General features: G+C 38.7%; 2 protein-coding genes across 2 annotated transcripts in view; one reads left to right on the forward strand and one right to left on the reverse strand.

Moving 5' to 3' along the window:
- Positions 1 to 24,169, reverse strand: part of LOC125240197 (serine/threonine-protein kinase BRSK2) — a 51,088-nt gene that overhangs the window by 19,247 nt on the left and 7,672 nt on the right. Inside the window, exons 2-16 of the mRNA XM_048148020.1 lie at positions 23,413 to 23,507; positions 21,514 to 21,599; positions 21,072 to 21,212; positions 19,517 to 19,667; positions 13,081 to 13,197; positions 12,360 to 12,458; positions 11,800 to 11,934; positions 11,150 to 11,214; positions 10,888 to 11,023; positions 9,444 to 9,517; positions 4,437 to 4,492; positions 3,876 to 3,941; positions 2,690 to 2,761; positions 1,809 to 1,907; positions 686 to 772 (exon numbers count right to left, since the gene is read on the reverse strand). Of these exons, the coding sequence (XP_048003977.1) occupies positions 686 to 772; positions 1,809 to 1,907; positions 2,690 to 2,761; positions 3,876 to 3,941; positions 4,437 to 4,492; positions 9,444 to 9,517; positions 10,888 to 11,023; positions 11,150 to 11,214; positions 11,800 to 11,934; positions 12,360 to 12,458; positions 13,081 to 13,197; positions 19,517 to 19,667; positions 21,072 to 21,212; positions 21,514 to 21,599; positions 23,413 to 23,507 (1,479 nt within the window). The remainder of the gene's footprint in view (positions 1 to 685; positions 773 to 1,808; positions 1,908 to 2,689; positions 2,762 to 3,875; positions 3,942 to 4,436; positions 4,493 to 9,443; positions 9,518 to 10,887; positions 11,024 to 11,149; positions 11,215 to 11,799; positions 11,935 to 12,359; positions 12,459 to 13,080; positions 13,198 to 19,516; positions 19,668 to 21,071; positions 21,213 to 21,513; positions 21,600 to 23,412; positions 23,508 to 24,169) is intronic.
- On the forward strand, positions 14,090 to 18,628 carry LOC125240304 (kinesin-like protein KIF23). Its single transcript, XM_048148179.1, has one exon. It carries the CDS (start codon positions 14,239 to 14,241, stop codon positions 16,855 to 16,857), a length of 2,619 nt encoding a protein of 872 aa, XP_048004136.1. The 5' UTR covers positions 14,090 to 14,238; the 3' UTR covers positions 16,858 to 18,628.

Raw genomic sequence — 24,169 nt, forward strand, 5'->3', positions numbered from 1 at the left:
GCTCGCGGTCAGCGGTGGGACCAGTGCCTATGTCTAGAAATAAACATGAATGATTCTGAAGTACTTACAGATGAGAATGATTATCAGAACAGAACTCTAACCAGGGGCGGCTCACTCTTCATCAGCAGTTCCACTGCACCAAATGTCACTGTTCTGGACGTAAGTGCATGCTGTTCTTATAAAAATACCAAAGTCACTATAAGTGTGCCGTTCAGATTTGAGGAGTTCCGTTCTGACCATCATTAGCAGTTCCACTGCACCAAATGTCACTGTTCTGGACGTAAGTGCATGCTGTTCTTATAAAAATACCAAAGTCACTATAAGTGTGCCGTTCAGATTTGAGGAGTTCCATTCTGACCATCATCAGGAGTTCCACTGCACCAAATGTCACTGTTCCGTACGTAAATGCATGCTGTTCCTTTAAAAACACAAAAATCACCATATGTATGCCTTTCAGATTTGAGGAGTTCCCTCGATTTCTCCAGGATCCCACCACCAGAACTGGGTTCTGAGAAAAATGGGACCAATCTGTATGCATATACATTCAATCAAAAAAAAAATTCTAAATCGGTCCAGTAACGACGGTGATATCGAGGAACAAACATTAAAAAAAAATTAAAAAAAAAACACGAATTGAGAACCCCTTCCCTTGAGATTAGGAAGGCGGTTAAAAATCAATTCTTACCTGTGATAGTATTTAGATTGGGGAACAGTGAAGGCTGCGCCGGCGACTGCGCGCTGGGCGGCCCGGGCAGCGACGAGCGCTCGCGCACTGCAAGAAAGAATTACGTAGTATTATGCTGGGTTGCCAATCCAATATCCGATTATAACATACATACATACATACATATCACGCCTGTATCCCATGAAGGGGTAGGCAGAGCACATGAAACTACTCAAGTTTCAGTGCCACTCTTGGCAAATAAGGGGTTGATAGAAAACGAAACTGTGACATTGCAGTGACAGGTTGCCAGCCTCTCGCCTACGCCACAATTTAACCCATATCCCACAGTCGCCTTCTACGACACCCACGGGAAGAAAGGGGGTGGTGAAATTCTTAACCCGTCACCACACGATTATCCAAAATCAAAATTTGCGTGGTAGGGCACAGCACAGCGGATATCGTCTCGCTCGAATCTAGAGCAGAGCCCAACTGGGGAAGTACCTCCGCCTTACAGAAGACCGCAGCCAAATAGCACTAGACCATACTCACAGTGTTGTGTTCCTGCCGGTGAGTAAGGCTGCCAGAGCTCAACGAGGGTGCGATGTGCTGACGACGGGAGGACTTACGGAACTGACTTATTCCGTCTATTGTCCTTTGAGTCGTCGGCAACCCGAACCCTCCTTAGAACTTGTACACTCTTTTTTGCTGTGTACTTAACACAGCAAAAGGGAGTGTACAATTTTCTAATGGGGTGGCAACGCGCATGTGACACCCTTTGAGTTGCAGGCGTCCATAGGTTACGGCGACCGTTGTCCATTAGGCGGACCGTATGCTTGTTTGCCACCGAAGTAGTATATTAAAAAAAAATCAAGCTTGACAAAATTTGACTTGAAAACTCAAGACGCTTAAGACAAACATAACAAAGAGAACAAATCAAATCTCCTAACAAATAAATGTCAATGTTCTGAACTTAAATGCGTATCTCCATCGAGTAAGGGGTTTTTTAGAAACGCCTCGGAGAGCAGTAGATGACTGTTGAAAGAAAGGTACAGTCGGCGATAAATGCTTGTGCCAAAAACGAAATTTTTGCAACAAAACCTATTAGCAATCCGTACAAGAATTAATCATTTAGAAGTTATTGTACCTCTGTGTGACTGCGAAGGGCTGTGAGGTCGCACTGGGACGGTGTTGCCCAGTAAAGGAGACTCGTTTATAATAATAACTGCTTCGCCTGGTTCCCCGCCTGAAAATTCATAAAAATATCGTATTATTTAGAGAAATTAGTACGCAAAGAATGCTTACTCTATACGTCAGACTACTCATAAATTGTTAATCTATACACTTCTTATTCATAGCGACACTGGTGACATCTAGTGTCAAGTAGCGGTACTGGTAAAACTTTTACTTTACTACGAAAATAAAAATAGAAAACGTATTTTCACCAACACCAACTAGTAAAGATCAATTTTGCTATTCGAAAACAGATAGCAAAATTGCATTTCATCCACAAGAGTGCAAAGTAATTTCATACTTTACTTTGATGTCTTAATCTGTCTGGTAGAATTTATCTATAAATGATGATTTTGATACATACATATTAAATTAATTGATGGATTTGTTTTATTTTGATGTTTTATAGTCAACTAGTTTTTGCCCGCGGCTTCGCTCGCGTTAGAAAGAGACAAAAGGTAGCCTATGTCACTCTCCATCCTTTCAACTATCTCCACTTAAAAAATCACGTCTATTCGTCGCTCCGTTTTTCCGTGAAAGACGGACAAACAAACAGACACACACTTTCCCATTTATAATATTAGTATGGATATTTTTTTCGTATTGATGTGGTGAAAAATTTTGTGTTTCACTCGGTGGCAGAGGTTGTTTAAACTTCGTGCCAACCTTACGATTCTACTGTATTGGAATATTGGAATCTTTCCCTTGCTCGGGTATCAATATTGGCACGTGCGGTTAAACAACAACTTTGCCCCGTTGTAAAACAAATAACTATTATATATATAGAAAACTTACTGATATTGAGGCTTATCGTCGGCCCCGTGGAATTCGCTCTCTGGTGGTGATGCTCCCGAACAGACGGCGACGCTGCCAATGTAATATCAATTTCAATTTATTTTCCCCTCACTAGCTCGGAAACACGTGTTTTTATCATTTAATACCAGCGGGTAAAAACGCATTTTATCCACTAGTGGGTAAAGTAATTTGACCTTGAATAAAGTCAAATTAACTGCTTTAAAATTGATAAAAGTAGGTGAATCTAGTAATAAAGATGAATTACCACCTGTGGAACTACTGGAAGCAGTGATAAACGCATTTTTTGCGTTGTAGTTTCCTCGCTATAGTGAGGGGAAAAGTTTTGTGTTACACTCGGGTGCAAATGTATTTTACTTCTCGTGTGTTAAAAAACTTGCAAGTTCAGGATTCTATTCTCGAACCACTCGCTTCGCCCGTGGTTCAACTATAGAATCCTTTCACTTGCTCGTTTTTCAATTCCACACTCGGCGTTAAAATACAACTTTGCCCCCTTGTATAACAAATAACTGTTATCTTATAAGATAACATTGATCTCATTATTCATAGTTTAAATCTGGTTTCGACAATTTTATAACGAAACTATCTTTTGCCCGCAGCATCGCTCGCGTTAAATTCTATAACAGCGGAACTTTCCAAACTTCCACCCCCATTTTAGGGAAGTGGGGGATTGGAAAGAGACAAAAACTAGCCTATGTCTGTCTGCATACCTTCAACTATCTCCACCTAAAAAATCGCGTCAATTCGTCCCTCCGTTTTGGCGTGAAAGACGGACAAACAGACACACACACTTTTCGATTTATAATATTAGTATGTCTGAAAATTCGATGACTCAACAACCACTAGAAAACATAATAGTTTACTAGTTTGAAGGAGGTTTGTTTTTCGTCTGGTACCTAACAACCCAAATTAAATTTTGACCAAAGTTACGAAAGTAATTACTTAGGTACTGAATTTCAGCTACCACCCGACGATATACATTGTATATATCTGTTGATTTTATGTTACGCCGTGTCTTGCGTGGGCGACGATCGCGCGACCGTCGCCGTCGCGTATCATACTTCCATATCGATAAGGTTTGATTTCGTATGCGTCGCATCGCCGTCGCGCGACTATCGCGCGACCGTCGCCCGCGCAAGCCACGGCGCTAGTAAAATAAAATACATACCGAGAGGAGATCCTGGTGTCGCCGGCGTACCTCCCAGCGAGGACACTCTGTGTGGCGTGTGGCCTGCTGTCACGACAGTTACAGTTTAGTTTTACGCTGATAATGTAAACAATAGGTAAATGTTGTTGACATAAGAAATTACTAAATTTAGGAATACGTTCAAATTCTTTCTTATATTTGTTGGAAAGTTGAACGAAATCATAATTTATAAACTGTTTATGTATGTATACTATGCATATTTTATAAAAGTATATGTTAAGTTTATCCCCTCGCTATAGTATTTAACGATTATAGTTTTAATTTGTAAATAGAAAGTGAAAGTGAAAGTGAAGTGAGTGTGAGTAGAAAGTGATTTGTACTTATTTTTATTAAGTGCAAGAAAGTATAAACAAATAAATAAACGTACATTGAAGTAAATTGAAGAATGTATTTACGATGATAGACTAAATAAGCTTCCATTTGATCCTTGGACACTTTGACACTTAAATTTGCACCATAAATAAAGAAACATGTAATTAGTCTATTACATTACATGGTTTTATTTTATCTAATTTTACTCACTCGGAGGGCTGGCGGGTAACTGCGGCGAACTACGTCCTTCCCGTCGCGAAGCGGACCTGACAAACGGAACATAAAATCATCATTAAATGAACTTTTTATAACCGACAGATAATAGGGACTAGATTGGTTTGCATATAGTGACCCTGTGGCACTCCACCTAAGTGCGTTTTCACATTATCCGATCCGATATCGGATGTCGGACCGATATCCCATACATTACAGGCGCCATCTTGGATTTTTTTCTATTGAAATCCTTCCGACATCCGATATCGGATCGGATAATGTGAAAACGGCCTAAGGCGGAGACGAATTCGTTGGTGGTTTTAGACGGTAGTCCTAGACTGTCATCATCGCCCCTGGTTCCCCCGGACCGGCTGGCATGCGTAAATTTTATGCATTTCCCCAACTAGATTGGTATGGATGACTAAAGGCCGCCACTAGGCTCGTCGAATCTCATTAATTCGCCTTCTGCATTTACTATGAAACTGCGTCCATTGGCGACGCGTAGAATCGAATTCACTGTTCATAGCAATGTATGTATGAGGACTCGATTTGACGCAGCTCGACTCCACTTAAATATCTATTCTTGATGCCGGCTATCATCAGTTCCTCAAATTAGCTTATAAATAAAAAAATAAATATTATAGGACATTCTTACACAGATTAACTGTCCCACGATAAGCTCAAGAAGGCTTGTGTTGTGGGTACTCAGACAACGATATATATAATATACATACATACATGCATATAATCACGCCTGTACCCCATAAAGGGGTAGGCAGAGCACATGAATATTGTATTAGGGTTACCTGTAAGGATATTTGCTAAGAGACAATAAATAAAATAAAAATAAAATGAACTACTATATATAATATACAATAGGCTAGTTTCCTACTAGTCAAATCAACGTCATGCTCCACGGCAGCGCCACCTTAGCTTTGATGAACATATACATATGGGAAAATATCTATATAAAGTCTACAAAATTCTAGACTAGTTAAAAAAATATCTATGTTTCTAGTTTCGTCGTGAGCTCTTATACATTGTGGCGCTGCTGTAGAGCATACTCCACAGCAGCGCCACCATAAAATATCAATTACTGCATATGGTACAGGCACGTATATGGCTTCAAATAATTCTATAACAATTCTATATTGACCTAGCTTACAAAATCCCTACTTTTATTTTGCATATAGGAAAATACGATGCCACAAATCTTTTATAACAAATAATTAATCGCAGCGCCTTAATAAAAAATCAAAACAAACACACTAACAACATTGCCGAGATTTTCAATAAGGCGCTGCGATAATTATTTCTTACAAAAGGTTTGTGGCATCGTATTTTCCTAAATGAAAAATAAAAGTAGGGATTTCGTAAGCAAGGTCAATATAGAATTGTTATAGAATTATTTGAAGCCATATACGTGCCTGTACCATATGCAGTAATTGATATTTTATGGTGGCGCTGCTGTGGAGTATGCTCTACAGCAGCGCCACAATGTATAAGAGCTCACGACGAAACTAGAAACATAGATATTTTTTTAACTAGTCTAGAATTTTATAGACTTTATATAGATATTTTCCCATATGTTTATGTTCATCAAAGCTAAGGTGGCGCTGCCGTGGAGCATGACGTTCAAATCAGCTTCTTTTTAAGAAATGTCAAAACGATTTGCTAATATGGAATTACTATGAAATACTGAGGAGTGACGTCACGGTCAATTAATTTACTTTAAGAATATCTTTTCTCTTTAGCTTATTAAATAGAAATTATGTTTAACCATAACTACTGTCCATGTTTTTCTTCTAATTACGGGCTGCTTTATTTCGTGCACTGCATAAAATGTTTCATTTTAAGTGTAGGAAACTAGCCTATTACGTATTATACATAGAAAACATCCATAACTCAGGAACAAATATCTGTGCTCATCACACATATAAATGCCCTTACCGGGATTCGAACCCGGGACCGCGGCGTAGCAGGCAGGGTCACTACCGAGTCTACCGACTAGGCCAGATCGGTCGTCAAGGACTCCAGTTAGAGAATTATTGTAGAGATAGATTGTTACAATTTTTTTGCTGAATTGTTATGATCATATCTAAATAAAAATTGTGCCACATTTGAAAGTTTATCCTTACAATATTGAATTTATACGAATCATAATCCACGTCATCTACATGTATACTTCAATTGACAAGAGCTGGAATGAATGGAACGAGTGAGTGAATGAATATAATGTATTTGTCGGCAGCCAATAGTAAAGCAGGATGAGTCAATCCGCGGCAAGAGTAACATGAGTCACGATCACGATTTTATGGCATGTTCCATTTATCCACGATGCAAGTACATTCTGAAGAGTGTGCACAGGAACTGCATGACCTGGTTCCTCCTTCCCCGTTCCCTCACCGGACAACCAGGCGTGGGGAGCGGTTTCACCTTTACGAGGTTTGCCTCTTCTTTCCTAATGCGAACTGCTAAGGAATGGAACATGCTCCCCTCATCTATATTCCCGGGCGAATACAATCTGGGTGAATTCAAGTCAAGAGTGAATAGGCTATTACTGAACCAGTGAGCTACAACCTCGGCCTTGTCGTCACTTTCCATCAGGTGCGACTACGGTCAATCACTGGCCAGTTTACAATAATAATAAAGAACAAAAAGTTCAAGTGACAATCTATCTCTAAATAAGTGTTACTTTCCCGATATATGCACAGCTCCTTTCATTTGCAGCTGTAGTTCAAATAAACACTCAATGAAATCGTGACTCACGTTACTTTTACGTGGATTCACCCTGATACAAAAGTTATATTATTTCAGATGGGTAAACTGGTGCCGTAGCCAAATAGCATTTCTGCGACGCGAAATGAAAACGAAACGCCGCGAAAGGTAGTCTGGCTCTGTCACGCCAATAGGCAAGAGCGATAGAGATAGATATCTACGAGCGTTTCGTTTCGTGAGCGTTTGTGACATTCAGCTACGCACCCTGACCAGATATAAGGAGCACCGTCGATTGCAGTGTTTTTTACGTTTCACAATATGCCTAGGAATTTCATAATCTGGTCAACTTTACTTTCGGCCACCGACACCGACATATTGAACAGTTAATGCATGGCTTGAGCGGGAGTCTAAATAAGGCGTTATGTTAGTTGATTGAAAGCGTATGTTACCATATAGATGCATAATAGGTAGTTTCCAACCGTATTTTCTTTGAAATGTTCATATTTATCCTGCTATTTCATTCGACGTCAGTACTTCGTGTACCGAGACTGGTTCAAATAGCATGATACGAACGTACGTTCCCGCGCAAAATACAATGGAAAACATTTTGCACTACATATTCTTAGTTTGCTTGATAATAATACGTGTCGTTCTTAAGTAAAAGGTACCACTTTGCCCAATCAATCAAATATAATTATTTATTTCGTCATCAAAAATTTTCGCGTCCAACAAACTTGTAGAGTGATACAGTCACCGGCAATAACATCGCACAAAAACCGGCCAAGAGCGTGTCGGGCCACGCTCAGTGTAGGGTTCCGTAGTTTTCCGTATTTTTCTCAAAAACTACTGAACCTATCAAGTTCAAAACAATTTTCCTAGAAAGTCTTTATAAAGTTCTACTTTTGTGATTTTTTTCATATTTTTCAAACTTATGGTTCAAAAGTTAGAGGGGGGGGGGGGACGCACTTTATTTTCCTTTAGGAGCGATTATTTCCGAAAATATTAATATTATCAAAAAACGATCTTAGTAAACCCTAATTCATTTTTAAATACCTATCCAACAATATATCACACGTTGGGGTTGGAATGAAAAAAAATATCAGCCCCCACTTTACATGTAGGGGGGGTACCCTAATAAAACATTTTTTTCCATTTTTAGGGTTCCGTAGTCAACTAGGAACCCTTATAGTTTCGCCATGTCTGTCTGTCTGTCCGTCCGTCCGTCCGTCCGTCCGTCCGCGGATAATCTCAGTAACCGTTAGCACTAAAATGCTGAAATTTGGTACCGATATGTAGATCAATCACGCCAACAAAGTGCAAAAATATAAAATGGAAAAAAATGATTTATTAGGGTACCCCCCCTACATGTAAAGTGGGGGCTGATTTTTTTTTTCATTCCAATCCCAACGTGTGATATATTGTTGGATAGGTATTTAAAAATGAATAAGGGTTTACTAAGATTGTTTTTTGATAATATTAATATTTTCGGAAATAATCGCTCCTAAAGGGAAAAAAAGTGCGCCCCCCCCCTCTAACTTTTGAACTATGTGTTTAAAAAATATGAAAAAAATCACAAAAGTAGAACTCTATAAAGACTTTCTAGGAAAATTGTTTTGAACTTGATAGGTTCAGTAGTTTTTGAGAAAAATACGGAAAACTACGGAACCCTACACTGAGCGTGGCCCGACACGCTCTTGGCCGGTTTTTATTTATGCACTTTGTTGGCGTGATTGATATACATATTGGTACCAAATTTTAGCTTTCTAGTGCTAACGGTTACTGAGATTATCCGCGGACGGACGGACGGACGGACGGACGGACAGACAGACATGGCGAAACTATAAGGGTTCTTAGTTGACTACGGAACCCTAAAAGGGTGCTTAAATATCTGACAATCTCTTGTGTCTAGAGATAATATTGCGTCAGATATTTTTGCGGTCTTCTTTTTAACCCCCGACGCAAAAACGACGGGGTGTTATGAGTTTGATTTATCTGTCCGTTTGTGTGTCTGTCTCTGGCATCGTAGCTCCCGAACGGATGAACCGATTTAGATTTAGTTTTTTTTGTCTGAAAGCTGAGTCAGTCGGGATTGTTCTTAGCCATGTTTCATGAAAATCGACATAGTGGTATGTCGCGGTCGGGGGTTTTAAAAAAAAAAAAAAATTGTGGTTAAGTTATATGATAAGCGACTATGTGGTATCTTTTGCTTGAAAACTTCACATATTATGCCTAAAATGGTAATATATGAATGAAAATGGGTCTCACCAAAATGAAATATTGTCGCACCTGAATTGTGACCGCCGGGGCGTTATCGGGGACCCTTCGCTGATTTGCCCGAAGTGGGCAGATTGACCGTTCACCTGAAAAACAAAATTACACATAAATTAATAACCATCATTCTCCTTGCGTTATCCCGGCAATTGGCACGGTTCATGAGAGCCTGGGGTCCGCTTTGACAACTAATCCCAAGATTTGGCGTAGGCACTAGTTTTTACGAAAGCGACTGCCATCTGACCTTCCAACCCGAAGGGTAAACTAGACCTTATTGGAATTAGTCCGGTTTCCTCACGATGTTTTCCTTCACCGAAAAGCGACTGGCAAATATCAAATGACATTTCGCACATAAATTCCGAAAAACTCATTGGTGCGAGCCGGGGTTCAAACCCGCGACCTCCGGAACGAAAGTAGCACGTACTTACCGCTAGGCTACCAGCGCTTTTTTACACATAAATTAATAACACTTAAATGTATTCTAAAGTTAAACATAATAAATTGGCTGTTTATCAAAAATATTATGTTAGCTGATTTCGTTTTGTTCCTATAAGGGCCAGTTGCATCAACCACATTTGACAGACACATCATCGTCACGCTACAGAGGTCTATGGAACTTCCTATACAATAAAATTTAGCGAATGCTTTAACGGAGACAGACGGTTTGGTGCAACCGGCCCTAAGTATGGCTAACAATAGTCATCGAGACAATTCTTAAAGACCCCAAACCCCTAAAATCACAGATTCCAGTGATTCTGTCCTCTTTATAAATATTTATTAGCATTTCCCTCGCGATAAATTCGAAAATTGTGGAATGCTCCATAGAAACTTAAACTGTGGGGGGTTACAGGAACCCACAAGTAGCCGATGTCACTCTCCATCCCTTCAACTATCTTCGCTTAAAAAAATCAATTCGTCGTTCCGATTTGCCGTGAAAGACGGACAAACAGACACACACACTTTCCCATTTATAATATTAGTATGGATATGGATTTACGTATTCTACTTTGAAACATCATTAGCGCGATGTTGGAATCACTACGACCTGTACAGTGTACAGCGACATCTAGTAGGCTTTTGAGTAAACATTACCCAGTATAAACCTATTCTGCAGGTTTACTTACGTATTCTACGTCGACATTTCGTTAGAGACATGTACTGTACAGCGACATCTTACGGATATTTCAGTAAACATTGTGTCTCTAACAAAGTAACGCCACTTACCTATGAACTTTATGTCGGCACTTCGTTAGCGCGATGTAGGAATCGCTGGCGCCCGTACAGCGACATCTAGCGGACTATTCAACTTACTCTGCATATGTCGAGTCGTTTCCGCGGCGGGTCGGGCGCGGGTCTCAACAGGCTTTATTTAAGGATTCTACGTCGACACAACGATAGCGCGATGTAGGAATCGCTGGCGCCCGTACAGCGACATCTAGCGACTATTGCGCCAACTTACTCTGCAAGTGTCCAGTCGTTTCCTTGGCGGGTCGGGCGCGGGCGGCGCGGGCTGCGGCCTGGGCTCGTCGTCGCGCGCGGGCCTCCTTCTCTTGCGTTCCAGAAGTAGAAAGTAGATTACTTTCTCCGTGTTATGGCTGCAAATTGAGAATGATTCATGAAAATTGGCCGTTTTAAAATATACTTATTATAAATTAGGAAACAGACCACATTGCTTATAACAAGAAATAGGTAAATAACCATAAAACTATAACATAACTTACTGTGGACTTAATAGCTCCTGAATTAACTTGTCCCGTTGTTTGAAACATCCTAAACTGCATATAGCCTGAAAAAAAAAAACATTTTTATTTACAATTAATTCTTTTATACAGCTTTGAGGAGACAAAAATCACTTTATTGATGACAAACCAAATGAAAATCAGTAGTTTTTGAGTTTATCGCAAACATACAGGAAGGGACTTTAATGAAAATGAAATGAAAATGAAATATTTATTTTTCAAGTAGGCATATTACAATGCGCATATGAACGTCAAATAAAGCTATTTAATTTATAGTTGAATCAGAGACAAATATCTGTGGATATGCCTACTGTCTTCTTATCTGGTCGACGCAGTGTAATAATAAAATAAAATGTAGGATGCCCCAAATCCTTCAGTCTGGTCTCTACTCCTAATAACATGTTCTAAAAAAGTCCGTTGTTCAGCCATTTCGGGTTATTATTTGAATAATAGCTGTTTGTTCACTAGTACCTGTAAAACTTCAGGGTCTATAGCCTCAGCGCTGGATAGCACCCTAGTTTGAACAACTTTCATCATGAGTAGCTGTTCCAACTCGCCCCAACCCCAGCTGTCCAGCCAATTTGTGTTATCTCTGCAATATACTTGAATAAAGACTGTGTGTATAGTCGAACCTGTAAAACATCAGGGTCTATAGCCTCCGCACTGGGTAGCACCCTGGTTTGAACGACCTCCATCATGGGTAGTTCTTGTTCCAACTCGCCCCGACCTCCCGCTGTCACCCAGCCGTGTCGAGTTATCTCTGCAAGCTAGAGAAAATAATACAATTAGCAAGTTGTCATTTTTAACCCTATGTTAGAGTTAGAGTATATGGTTATAGTAGATTACAGTAACCTAACCATAAAATTAAAATTTTGAAAAAACCCCCGACCGTGACATAGTGGACCGATTTTCATGAAACATGGCTAAGAACACTCCCGATTAACTCAGCTTTCAGACAAAAATAACTAAACCAAATCGGTTCATCCGTTCGGGAGCTACGATGCCACAGACAGACAGACAGACAGACAGACACGTCAAACTTATAACACCCCTTCGTTTTTGCGTCGGGCGGGGGTTAAAAAACTAAACCAAATCGGTTCATCCGTTCGGGAGCTACGATGCCACAGACAGACAGACACACAGACAGACAGACAGACACGTCAAAAAATGTATGAAATCAAAATATGCTTACAGTCATTCTCTTCTCGGGGTTGACTTCTATCATGCCTCGTAACAGCTGCTGGCAGTCGGGTGGCACGAAATGTGGCACGTGAAACACTCCCCGCTTCACCTGAAAACAAACCAAATCATTATCATCATCTGTAAATACCAAGACGCCACTGGAGATCAAGAGCTGGCAGCTTCCTCGCTCAGCATATTAGCTTGACAATCCAGCGAGGAAATGCTGCCAGTGTCTTTGATACTATGCTACAGGGGCCGTTTTTAGATTTATTTTAGTTTAATTTTAGTATTACTTAGTTTAATTTTATTTTAAGATATTATGTGAGTGTGTAGTAAAATGTCCAACTTTGTTGGTTACCATTAAGGAGAGATTTACTTGTATCTTTATATGAATAACTGACAAAGCGGCTTTATAGCAATCGAAAAAGTGGGACTTTTCCCGTGCACACTCACATATTATGTAAGTAAAGTTGTAGTGAAATTAGTCTGATGATGATAGACTACTATTTTCGGACAACCTTACAGTACTAATAAGTTTACAAAAGTTTATACAGTTGCAAACTATCGCGATTTGAATACTCGATGAAGTGTCTATAGCAACGTTATTTTCTACAATGTACTTATAAACAGATCGCGGAGCCTACGGTTGATACGGTCTTCTAATCTTGCAGTTTACCACTGTTTCAAGCTTTGTTTTAAAATCTGTAAGATATTTTTAGAAGTACACAAACCTTTTCGAGTAACTGTCGTAAGTTATCATCGTCAAACGGCAGGGCACCAACGAGGAGAGCGTACAGGATGACGCCGCAGGACCACACGTCGGCTCTTCGTCCATCGTATTTCTCACCCTAGAAATATAAAAGAAAATTGTATCTAACATTTCAAACTGCAAACAAACACAGTACACAACAAAACAATGTTTGAAACGCAGTTGTCACTGTGAGCTGTCACTGTTGTCAGATACTGAGTAGCCATATGGCAAACGCAAAGCACCCCAAAGTTTTTCTTATCCCCTTTAAGCTTTAAGGTACCTATAGGTTTTTGAATATAATATAAAAACTTTAATTTATAATATTTCAACATGAGGAGCATACCTAAATGACTTTATTCCAAAATTAAAGAATTTAATAAAAGTTTTGAAATTTCCGGGACAGTTTCATTCCATTTTACCCGCACTTATTTTATTTCATATTAGTGGCAACATTTTAGACGTCCCTTTGTACTCAAAACTATCATTGAATAAATTTAAAATTACATTTTATAATATTGCTTTTTGTTATGATTAAAACTTCTCACAATAAAATGCATGACTTTGATAAAATAAATGAAAGTAATAATAGTTTCCATCGAAATAGACAATATTTGTTACAATTTTGAGAAACGGAACGTATTATAGTGTCACCATGTTCAGTTGAGTAGATTTTTAGGGAAAATGACTGAAAACAAACGCTCTATACTTAATAAACTAAAATAAACTCTTTGGGAAACAATTTTAAATTATGTTTTACAGTAGAATACATACTAGTACAAGTTTAACATATATTTATTTGAATTAAGTTACCTAGATTTTTAACATTTGGGTAAAGAATTATACTTGCTTGCAACACTCCCAGTTAGTAAACGTCATTTTTAATGCTATCCGACCAGTTTGAAGAGTTCAAGCTTTTCACCAGTAAAACGAGACACCGTATGGAAATAAGACGAGCGTAAAAGGGATAAACTATTCTAATAACCCTTGAACCGACAATATTTAATTAGTTGTCATTTAATCTAATCAACGGGCAACGGTTGCTTTGATTTCGTATAACCGTCGAAATTGTAAAACGTTAATTCTTATAAACAAAGTGTGATTTATCGTGCTAAAAGTGTAAAGACGGACATTAATTAAAATGAAGTCCGCCAAATCGAAACAGAAAATTAACGAGATGCGTACGCCAGCGCGGAGTAAGCAAAACTTGAACGGCGAGCGAGATCCAGTGCAAGTTTTCTGTAGATTACGCCCGATGCAACGAGAATCCGATATCCCGTGTGTTAAGATAATTTCACCAACAACAGTGCTCCTGACTCCACCAGCAACGGCTCTGAGCTACAGAAATGAGAACAGTAAGTCGATGAAATACACTTTCAAAGAAGTTTTCCCTCCTGAAACGCCTCAACAAGAAGTCTTCGATAAAGTCGCATATCCACTCGTAGAAGGTCTTATCAAAGGTAAAAATGGCCTTTTATTCACTTACGGAGTCACCGGCAGCGGGAAAACCTTTACGATGACCGGGGAGCCTCTAAACTGCGGAATTTTGCCAAGATGCTTGAACATCATATTTAAAACGATAAACGAGTGTCAGGCGCATAAATATGTGTTCAAGCCTGACAAAATGAACATGTTCGAAATTCAATCTGAGGTGGAAGCCATGTTGGAACGGCAGCAAGAGCTACACAAATTCAAATTGGGGAAGAAAAACAACTCGAACCCGGATTTAGCAATGGCTTCGATGGAGGTGACAAAAGTTGAAGGTTTGAATGAAGACAACCAGTATGCGGTCTTCGTTTCATATGTAGAAGTCTACAATAACGGTGTCTTTGATTTACTTGAAGATGGACCACCGGTGTCTAAGAACTTAACTGCTAAAATCATTAGAGAAGATGCGGCAAAGAACATGTATGTACACGGTGTTACTGAAATTGAGATTAAGTCTGCAGAGGAGGCATTTGATGCATTCTACTTAGGCTTGAAACGGAAAAGGATGGCTCAAACAACGCTTAATGCGGAATCGAGTCGGAGTCATTCAGTTTTCACTATCAGGCTGGTGCAGGCTCCTGTGGATGAAGTAGGTGAAGCTGTTATACAGAATAAGAAGTTCCTGTCAATCAGCCAAATAAGCTTGGTCGATTTAGCTGGCAGTGAACGAACTAATCGGACGAAAAACACTGGCCAGCGGTTACGAGAGGCTGGCAACATCAACAAGTCTTTAATGACTCTCCGAACATGTATGGAAGTGTTACGGGAGAACCAAGCGACTGGGGCTAACAATATGGTGCCATACAGAGAATCTAAGATCACTCATCTGTTCAAGAACTTCTTTGAAGGAGAAGGGCAGGTACGTATGATTGTATGTGCTAATCCTAGAGCAGAGGACTATGATGAAACGCTTCAAGTTATGAGGTTCGCTGAAATGGCTGCTGAAGTGGAGGTAACCAAGGCCCAAGTCAATGACATTGCAGCCTCTATTGGCCTTGTATCTGGCAGACGTAAGGCAAATAGATTATTCGCAACAGCCAGAGACAATCTAGCAAGACCTGATGCTAAAGACCTTGAATTAGACCTGGGTCTTGTCTACAGCCTTGGGCCAGACTTCCCAAGTCTAGAACTGAACAGCTCACAAGCAAGCCACATTATCAAAGAACTTATGGCCCACTTGGAGATGAGGTTAGATCGGAGAGAAACTTTAAAACGCAGCAAAGCTTTGAAAGATGAAAGGTTCCGAGCTGCTCTTATAGACTTAGAGAAAGAGTCTCTTGAAGTAAGAGGAGAGAATGCAGCTTTAAGAGGGCAATTGGCTGCATCTGAACGCAGAATCAGAGCTTTAGAGGACCGACTGACAGCTACTGAGAATGAATCCACTTCTAACAAACGGAAACTCAATGAACTGACTGAATACACAAGTACACTCAAACGAGAGCTACAAGAAAAGGAGTTACAGTTAAGTCAGAATAAGCTAGAGAAAGAGAAAATGAAACGTATCTTAGAAAGGAAATACAATCACAAGATAGCTGCTGAACATGAGCGAGCGAAGGAAATTAATTCTGAAAAAGAGAAATTACGTAATGCAATTGAAGATAAGGAGAATCGTTTAAGAATTATAGCTGAGGCATTAGACAGGGGTGATGCAGAGCCAAAGCATACGGGAGAGTTTGCAGCGCAGACTAGTGTGAGAGACTATACTCCAGGGTCGACTCCTAGAGCTTTACCAGCTCATTTACTGACTCCATTCAGCTCCGTACCTCAGACTAGAGAAACTAGAGACACACCAGCATCGTCCCGACGCGGTGTAGCTGTTGCTAATCCTAGACACCGCCGTTCACTATCAGCCGATGGTCGAGGTTGGATCGAACATGCTCCTAACAAGCTCGTCCCAATGGGTACAGTTATGAAGCCTTCTATAGTGAATAGTAAAGTAGTGAACAAGCTGACAACAGTGAAAGACATAGCTAACTCTAAAGCATCGAAATATTGCTTAATATCTCAAGAGCAAGACACAGATGGGGAACTAGAAACGAAACTGTACAAAGGCGATGTTGTACCGACTTGTGGTGGAGGCGCTCAAGTTATTTTCAACGACGTAGAAATGCTTAAGCAGTTCTCTCCGAATCGGGAATCAAATAGGGAATCTTCTCATACGCAGAGAACTTCGAACTGCGCTAGACATTCGGGGAAAAGGAGAGAGACAACACATTCACCGCCTCAGACTCCTTCGAATTCTAGCAAGAAGCAAAGGATAGATGACGAGTAAATGTGTTGAATGTGAGTGGCAGGGTGGTACTAGGTTGATTAGTTATATTATTTTTCAGAGAGGTAGAACACATTAAAAAACATTACGTATTTTAATGATTTGGTTCAAATTTAGTGTCATAATTTTAAACCCTAGTATTTTATGAGTGCTAATGCTAAGCATTGGACATAAAGTCATAAACCATGCGCCTCTAAGATGATTTTAGGATGTACCTAAATCTTGTTTGATTATTTTTTCTAATTTTAATTCAAAACATTTTATTAGTAAAATCAAATTGAATATATGTACCACAAATCAGCCTAGTGCCACCTTGATGAAAAGTGTGCTATGTATTTAATTGTAGCTCAAGAAAAACATCACAACATGGATGTTATAATTATCAATATCATTTAACTAAAGTACATTTCACACTTGATCCTGAGGCTTGGCAGATACCAAAAAAAAAATTGTATTTCGGTTCATAAAACAATAAAAAAATTTTTTTTTTCATATTTTTGTCAACCGTCACTTGTGTTTTTTTTGTTAATACGGAAATTTTGTTCTAATTATCTAAATAGGACAATGAACCCTAGTATAATGGTATAACCATAGTTTCATAGTAATATTAGCATACCAAAACACAGAATATTTGCCAGGTCACTCAAGACCAACGTGTATAAAATCTTGGAGATAATCTCAAACCTATACAGTACATTTTTAATCTGTGATTACATTTGTATTTTTAATTGTTTTTAAGAACAAAATAGATTTAGTTTTTTACTTAGTTGATTTGGTGATTGTTTTTTTTTAGTTTAATTAAATTAATTGATTACATTTCATTAATCATGATTCATGGAACTTGATTAAGTATTGATTTATACTATATGTATTATGTGCACTTACTAACCATCCAAAAAATATGTACACATAAACATACTCCTAATATAAAACTGAATATTTAGTTGTATTGATGTACTTAATTAGAATAATATTAAAATTTAACTGGAGGCAAGACTGGTAATTTCAATATAAATTTGACTTTGGAAAGATAAGAAACTACAGTCTATATTGTCTTGTGTCTAAATACTAACCCCCTTATTCAAAAACATTCACTAAAGTTATCAAGCCGATAAAGTTCGTTTGTCCCTTTCCGACGTATTGGTGTGATAGAAAAGGACAAAACTTTATCGGCTTGAGAACTTAAGTGAACATTTATGAATAAAGGGGTAACACTTTAATCTGACCAAGCTAAGTTTTCATCCCAAATCCCAAGTGCTTCTACAAGATAATTATGATGTTTCTCACTCCCAAGTCTGTGCAAAGAATCTTCACATTGGATATGCATAGCTTCGCAATATACAGAGAAATAAGTAAGCATGGACTCCATTAGTTTTCTTACCAAACCGCGGGATATGTTGGTAGCCTACAATAATAGTGAATATACTCGTATTAGTACCCCTACTTGACACTAGATGGCACTAGTGTCGCGACTGACGAAGTGTTGCTCAAAAATATATAATTACCAGCAAAAGCAAATTGAAAATAGAGTCCCGAAAATTAGCAGAAAATTCAAGCACTCTATGCTTATGTCTCAATACTAAATACGTGTATAAAACTGTTATAGTATAGGTAACAGGCATAACCCCTAAAACATAATTTAGACTATTTTATATAAGAAACCTGTTATGAAAGGTCTTTGTGAATATTATAGTTTTATATAAGCTTTGCTAGCAGTATTTCGTTTGTACGTAGTAGGTATTTTCTTTTGTAATAAACTACACTATGGGTTTAATTTTAGCTTTTTTATTAAAATTTTGTGAACCTGTAAAGCATGACAATGATAGTTTTTAGTGTTTTTTCAGACTAGCGTATACGGTACCTTAAATTAAATTTAAGAAGATTATACCATCCCATACATTAAAATGTGACCGACTAAAAGCGTGCAAAAAGTAGATGGCGCCACTAAAAATATGCCTTGTTGCCATCGATTATACTTGAAGATGGCGTTAAGTGTCACTTTCGACATAAATCTATGGCTCGAAAGTGACACTTAGTACTTTTTGCACGCTTTTAGGCGGTCACAATTTAATGTATGGGATGGTATAATGCTATATTTAATTTATGACGGTACCTAAGGAAACATAACGAGCTTTCATGTTCGCTTACACGCTCTTACCTTACGCTCTTTTAATATATTCTCCCAAAAACTTGTCTGAAATCACCCCAAAATATGGCCAGATAAGAATATGTTATAAGCGCCATCTTTTGACTAGTAGCAAAAGTGATTACTCTCTCAAGTCTAAAATAAAAACGCGCTCTTTAGCGATCGATAGATTTTAGGTATAGGGTAAAGAGGATGGCTTCTCCAAAATAGTAACCTTTCCCTCTAATATGTCTTGACATTTTGCAGACTATTTTTCTATCTTTTATGCAAGTGCTGGATTGGCTCTAGCGACATTTACGTCAACCGCATGAACACGTTTCTAATACGGGACCAATGTAAAATAGTAATATAAAATTCCACTAGGTGTCGCTATGCTTGTACTTACCCGTATAACTTCAGGACAGGCGTAATGAGGACTGCCACACGATATTTCTAGCATGGATGCAGCTGTTTGTAAGACGAAACGCTAAAATAATGACAAAAATCTCCACTAGGTGTCGTTGTTACTTTTCATACCCGTATAACTTCAGGACAGGCGTAATGAGGACTGCCACACGACGTTTCTAGCATGGACCCGGCTGGCTGTAGAGATGCCATGCCGAAATCTGCTATTTTTATGTTGTTCCGTTCGTCTAGCAGTAGGTTCTCTGGCTTTAAATCGCGGTGGCTGTAACAGAAATAATAACTGAAGCTTGATGTTAACGATAGAGGAATAAGTAAGGGAATGGTTGTAACTCCATACATCAGTAAATGCTGGTTATTTGTAGTGACATCTAGCGACAATCACGCGTCAAATAGCGAAAATAAAGTACTGCTACTTGTCAATAGATGGGTAATGCTCATCAATTTTTAGCTTATGTTACTATAGTATTAATCAGTATTTTGTTTTCAATTCCTTCTGCTTGTAATATAAGTTGTAAACTGTTCTAATATTATTTTTTTGGCAGACGTGTCGATTCAACAGTGTCGACACCTAGTATCGAGTAGTGGGACTGATAATTTACGCGTGTATTTGTCGCGTGATTGTCGCTAGACGTCACTATAAATAACCCGCATTTACTGATGTATGGAGTTACAATTCTTCCCTTATTCCTCCATGATGTTAACTAAAGAAAATGCTATCAAACACTTGAGTTGGGATATTCCCATGATGGGCCGCTACGCTATTCTCAAGTAAGTAATGGAATTATTCAAAGATTTATGCAATGATGTCCTGTAAAAAGGCTGTGCTAGGCGCCATCATAAATTAAATATAACAAGATCATACCATCCCATACATTAAAATGCGACCGCCTACGAATGCGCTTACACTCCACCACACATAGATGGCGCCACAAAAAATGCCTTGTTGCCACCGATTATTTGTAGATTGGCATTAATGTCAATTCCGAGCCGTAAATCTATGTCAAAAGTGACACTTAACGCCATCGACAAGTATAATCGAAAGCTACAAGACATTTTTTTTGTCGCGCCATCTATGTGTGGTGGAGTGTAAGCGCCGTCTTAGGCGGTCGCATTTTAATGTATGGGATGGTATGATCTTGTTATATTTAATTTATGGGCGCCATTGACCAACTACTTAATAAGTTTGTTACTCCTGACTTAGTCTTTAACCTCTGGAATGCCGTTGTCAAAAATATGCTACTGAATTAATAACTTTCAATCTGTTAATTACAGTTTAAATTGCTTGGGACAGATCTGGAACAAGGCGCTTGAGGGGTTAAACAGGGGTGTAAGTACTATCAACAGCAAAAGTGCAAGGAGAAATTATGAATGAATTCATTGATAAATTTCCGTGCATTTTTGCATGGGGCCGATTTTTGAATCTCACGTTCGAATTCAGAAAATTGTCACTGAAAATAGTAGGCAATTTCGGTGACATTTTTCTGAATTCGAACGCCGTGAGATTCAAAAATCGGCCCCCGATAATACCTATCTATCCAGCTTCTATTTGTGAGTTCCTATAACTGGTTCTGTGTTGCTATTCAAAAAGGCTAATTTATTATTCATAGCCGGAATTCTTTGTATAAATAAATAAAATAATGTATTCTTTCAGGATGGATGTACTCACCATATTGAATGGCTGTGACAAAAGTCTAACGCGGATATGATCTGCCTAAAGAATCTCCTCGCCTCCTTGGGTGTGAGCCTTCCTTTCTTCACGAGGTAGTCGAAGAGCTCTCCTCCACTCACATGCTCGAGCACTAGGTACCTGTAACAGATTGTTAGCGCCATCTGTTGGTGAGTAGTTGACATTACGTACTTATTTCTGTTAACCCTTTCCTTGGCTTAGCGTGTTGTAGCGATGTTGTTACAATTTGTGCCGTTCTACGAATAACTAAACTACTGTTAAGCGTAAGCGAGGCTCGAAATAAATTATTTACCAAGGAAAGGATTAACTAACTGCTATATACCTAATAGAATTTTAGTTTGTACGATTATTAAAATATGTATTTTTATTTATTATTTAACATAATATGTAACTTATCTATTTTATTTGTTCAAGTACTTACAGGTATTTCTTATTTTCATATACATCGGACAATCCTAGGACATGCGGGTGTTCTATTAATTTCATAATTGCTATTTCTCGCTCCACCTGCAACAAAAAATGTTAATAAATTAAAATTATTATGGTGAAACTGGCCAAAAGCGTGTCGGGCTACGCTCAGTGTAGGGTTCCGTACTTTCCCATTTGTCATTAATAGCGCGAAGTAGACAGCGCCATCTCTCGAGAAATTGGATTACTCATTTATACAAACTAAATGGGTTATACACGTTGGGTTTTCGGCAGTAATTTTGGATTGCTTGAACCGATTATATTTTTATTTTTATTTGAAAAAAAAAATACTTTCAAGATAATAAAATATGCAATATCGTTCGTACGATATGACTTATACAAATGTATATCTAAATCCTCCTCCAAATGTATCGTAAAAACATTCGACTACGAAATGAAGCTCGTTAAAACTGTAAAATATAGGTATCTCTTAGATATTTAATATTGATATTCAATATTACATAGCGCAAATCCCCTGTAAAATAACCTTAAGCTTCCCTGACAGCATGTTAAGCCAGTTAGCCATTGATTTTAGGTAAAGCCTCGCGAAAACTTATCTTTTCAATGCCATTGACAAATTTAATCCGTTAACGCGAGAACTTCGTGCATTTTGTATGTTTCGGGTTTAAATATTTAAAAAAAAAAATTTTTTTTAAGTCTGTTGTTTAAATATAAAAAAAAATTAAGTCTGAATAAATTTGTAAGTAAAATTTTTAAGTTTAAATATTTAAGTCTCTTGTATAATAGTTTATTGTGCGTTTTTTCTGATTTTCTTAAGATTCGAATTCGCGATCTCTGATACCACTTCGCTCGTCCAACTGAAGCTAGGCTTACCCGATGACAACGAATATTTTTAACCCCCGACGCAAAAACGACGGGGTGTTATAAGTTTGACGTGTCTGTCTGTCTGTCTGTCTGTCTGTCTGTCTGTCTGTTTGTCTGTGTGTGTGTCTATCTGTGGCACCGTAGCTCCCGAACGGGTGAACCGATTTCGATTTAGTTTTTTTTTTTTTGAAAGCTGAGTTAGTCGGGAGTGTTCTTAGCCATGTTTCATGAAAATCGGTCCACTAATGTCGCGGTCGGGGGTTTTTTCAAAATTTTAATTTTGATAACACTTCTCTATTAATTACAAGCTTTTATTCAACTTGCCTTGTTAGTATGTTAGTGTGCGTCAAAACGTAGAAGCTAAATTTGACCCACTTCCCGGTTTCCGATTGAGCTGAAATTTTGCACACATATGTAAATCACGTGACAATGCAATATTATCGTATCATGGAGATGATCTGATGATGGAGCAGAAAGGTAGTCATAGGAACTCTGTAATGAAACGTCGTATCCCATCGAGTAAGGGGTTTTTAGAAACGTCTCGGAGAGCATTAGATGACTGTTGAAAGAAAAGTACAGTCGGCGATAAAAGCTTGTGCCAAAAATGATTTTTTTGCAAAAAAACTTATTTCATTGCACTACATAGGTATACCGTCTACCTATTACGCGAATACGCTTAAACTATTTTTAAATTATTACTAATCATGTATACGCGAAGCGCTGGTGGTCCAGCGGTAAGAGGCTGCGACTTTCAATCCGGAGGTCGCGGGTTCGAACCCCGGCTCGAACCAATGAGTTTTTCGGAACTTATGTGTCATTTGATATTTGCCAGTCGCTTTTTGGTGAAGGAAAACATCGTGAGAAAACCGGGTTAATTCCAATAAAGGCTAGACCCTTCGGGTTGGAAGATCAGGTGGCAGTCGCTTTCGTAAAACTAGCGTCTACGCCAAGCGGACCCCAGGCTCCCATGAGCCCTGGCAAATGCCTGGATAACGCAAGGAAGGATGGACTAATCATGTATACGTACTTTCATTAGCACGGACTCGCTAAGCTTCTCCCGGTTGATGATCTTGATGGCGACCTTTTTGCCGGTGACGCAGTGTACGCCCAACTTGACCAGACCTGTACACAAAATATAATAATTAGTTATTTTACAAGCTTTTATTCAACTTGCCTTGTTAATATGTTAGTGTGCTCCAAAACGTAGAAGCTAAATTTGACCCACTTCCCGGTTTCCGATTGCTCAAATTTTGCACACATATGTAAATTACGAGACAATGCAATAGTATGGTATCATGGAGCTGATCTGATGATGGAGCAGAAAGGTGGTCATAGGAACTCTGTCATGAAACGTCGTATCCCCATCGAGTAAGGGGTTTTTAGAAAAGTCTCGGAGAGCAGTAGATGACTGTTGAAAGAAAGGTACAGTCGGCGATAAAAGCTTATGCCGAAAATGTTTTTTTTTTGCAAAAAACTTTTATTTATTAAATACTTATTAATACCTATTAATTTGAATCTTCATCCTCCAGACATAACCTAAAGGCATAGACCACATTCGAACGTGTTGAGTGGTGTTACTCACGTGCGCATCGAACACGACTCTGAAAATATTTCTCACAAAATGACAAAACTAATCGCAAGTGCCCCATCGTCGGAAATCTAAAAACCCTTTATTTTCACTAGAGCGACATAGAAAAAGACAGCTTTATCTAGGGCAATAGACGCTGCTCCGTACACAAAGTCCTAGGAGTCCCACATTTATAATTCCATTCATGCCGAGGGAC

This window comes from Leguminivora glycinivorella, chromosome 27 (genome assembly GCF_023078275.1).
Source record: "Leguminivora glycinivorella isolate SPB_JAAS2020 chromosome 27, LegGlyc_1.1, whole genome shotgun sequence".
Classification (NCBI taxonomy): domain Eukaryota; kingdom Metazoa; phylum Arthropoda; class Insecta; order Lepidoptera; family Tortricidae; genus Leguminivora; species Leguminivora glycinivorella.

What these genes read in the sequence shown, in the direction of transcription:
- LOC125240304 (XM_048148179.1), top strand. Translation starts at nt 14,239, where the DNA reads ATGAAGTCCGCCAAATCGAAACAGAAAATTAACGAGATGCGTACGCCA.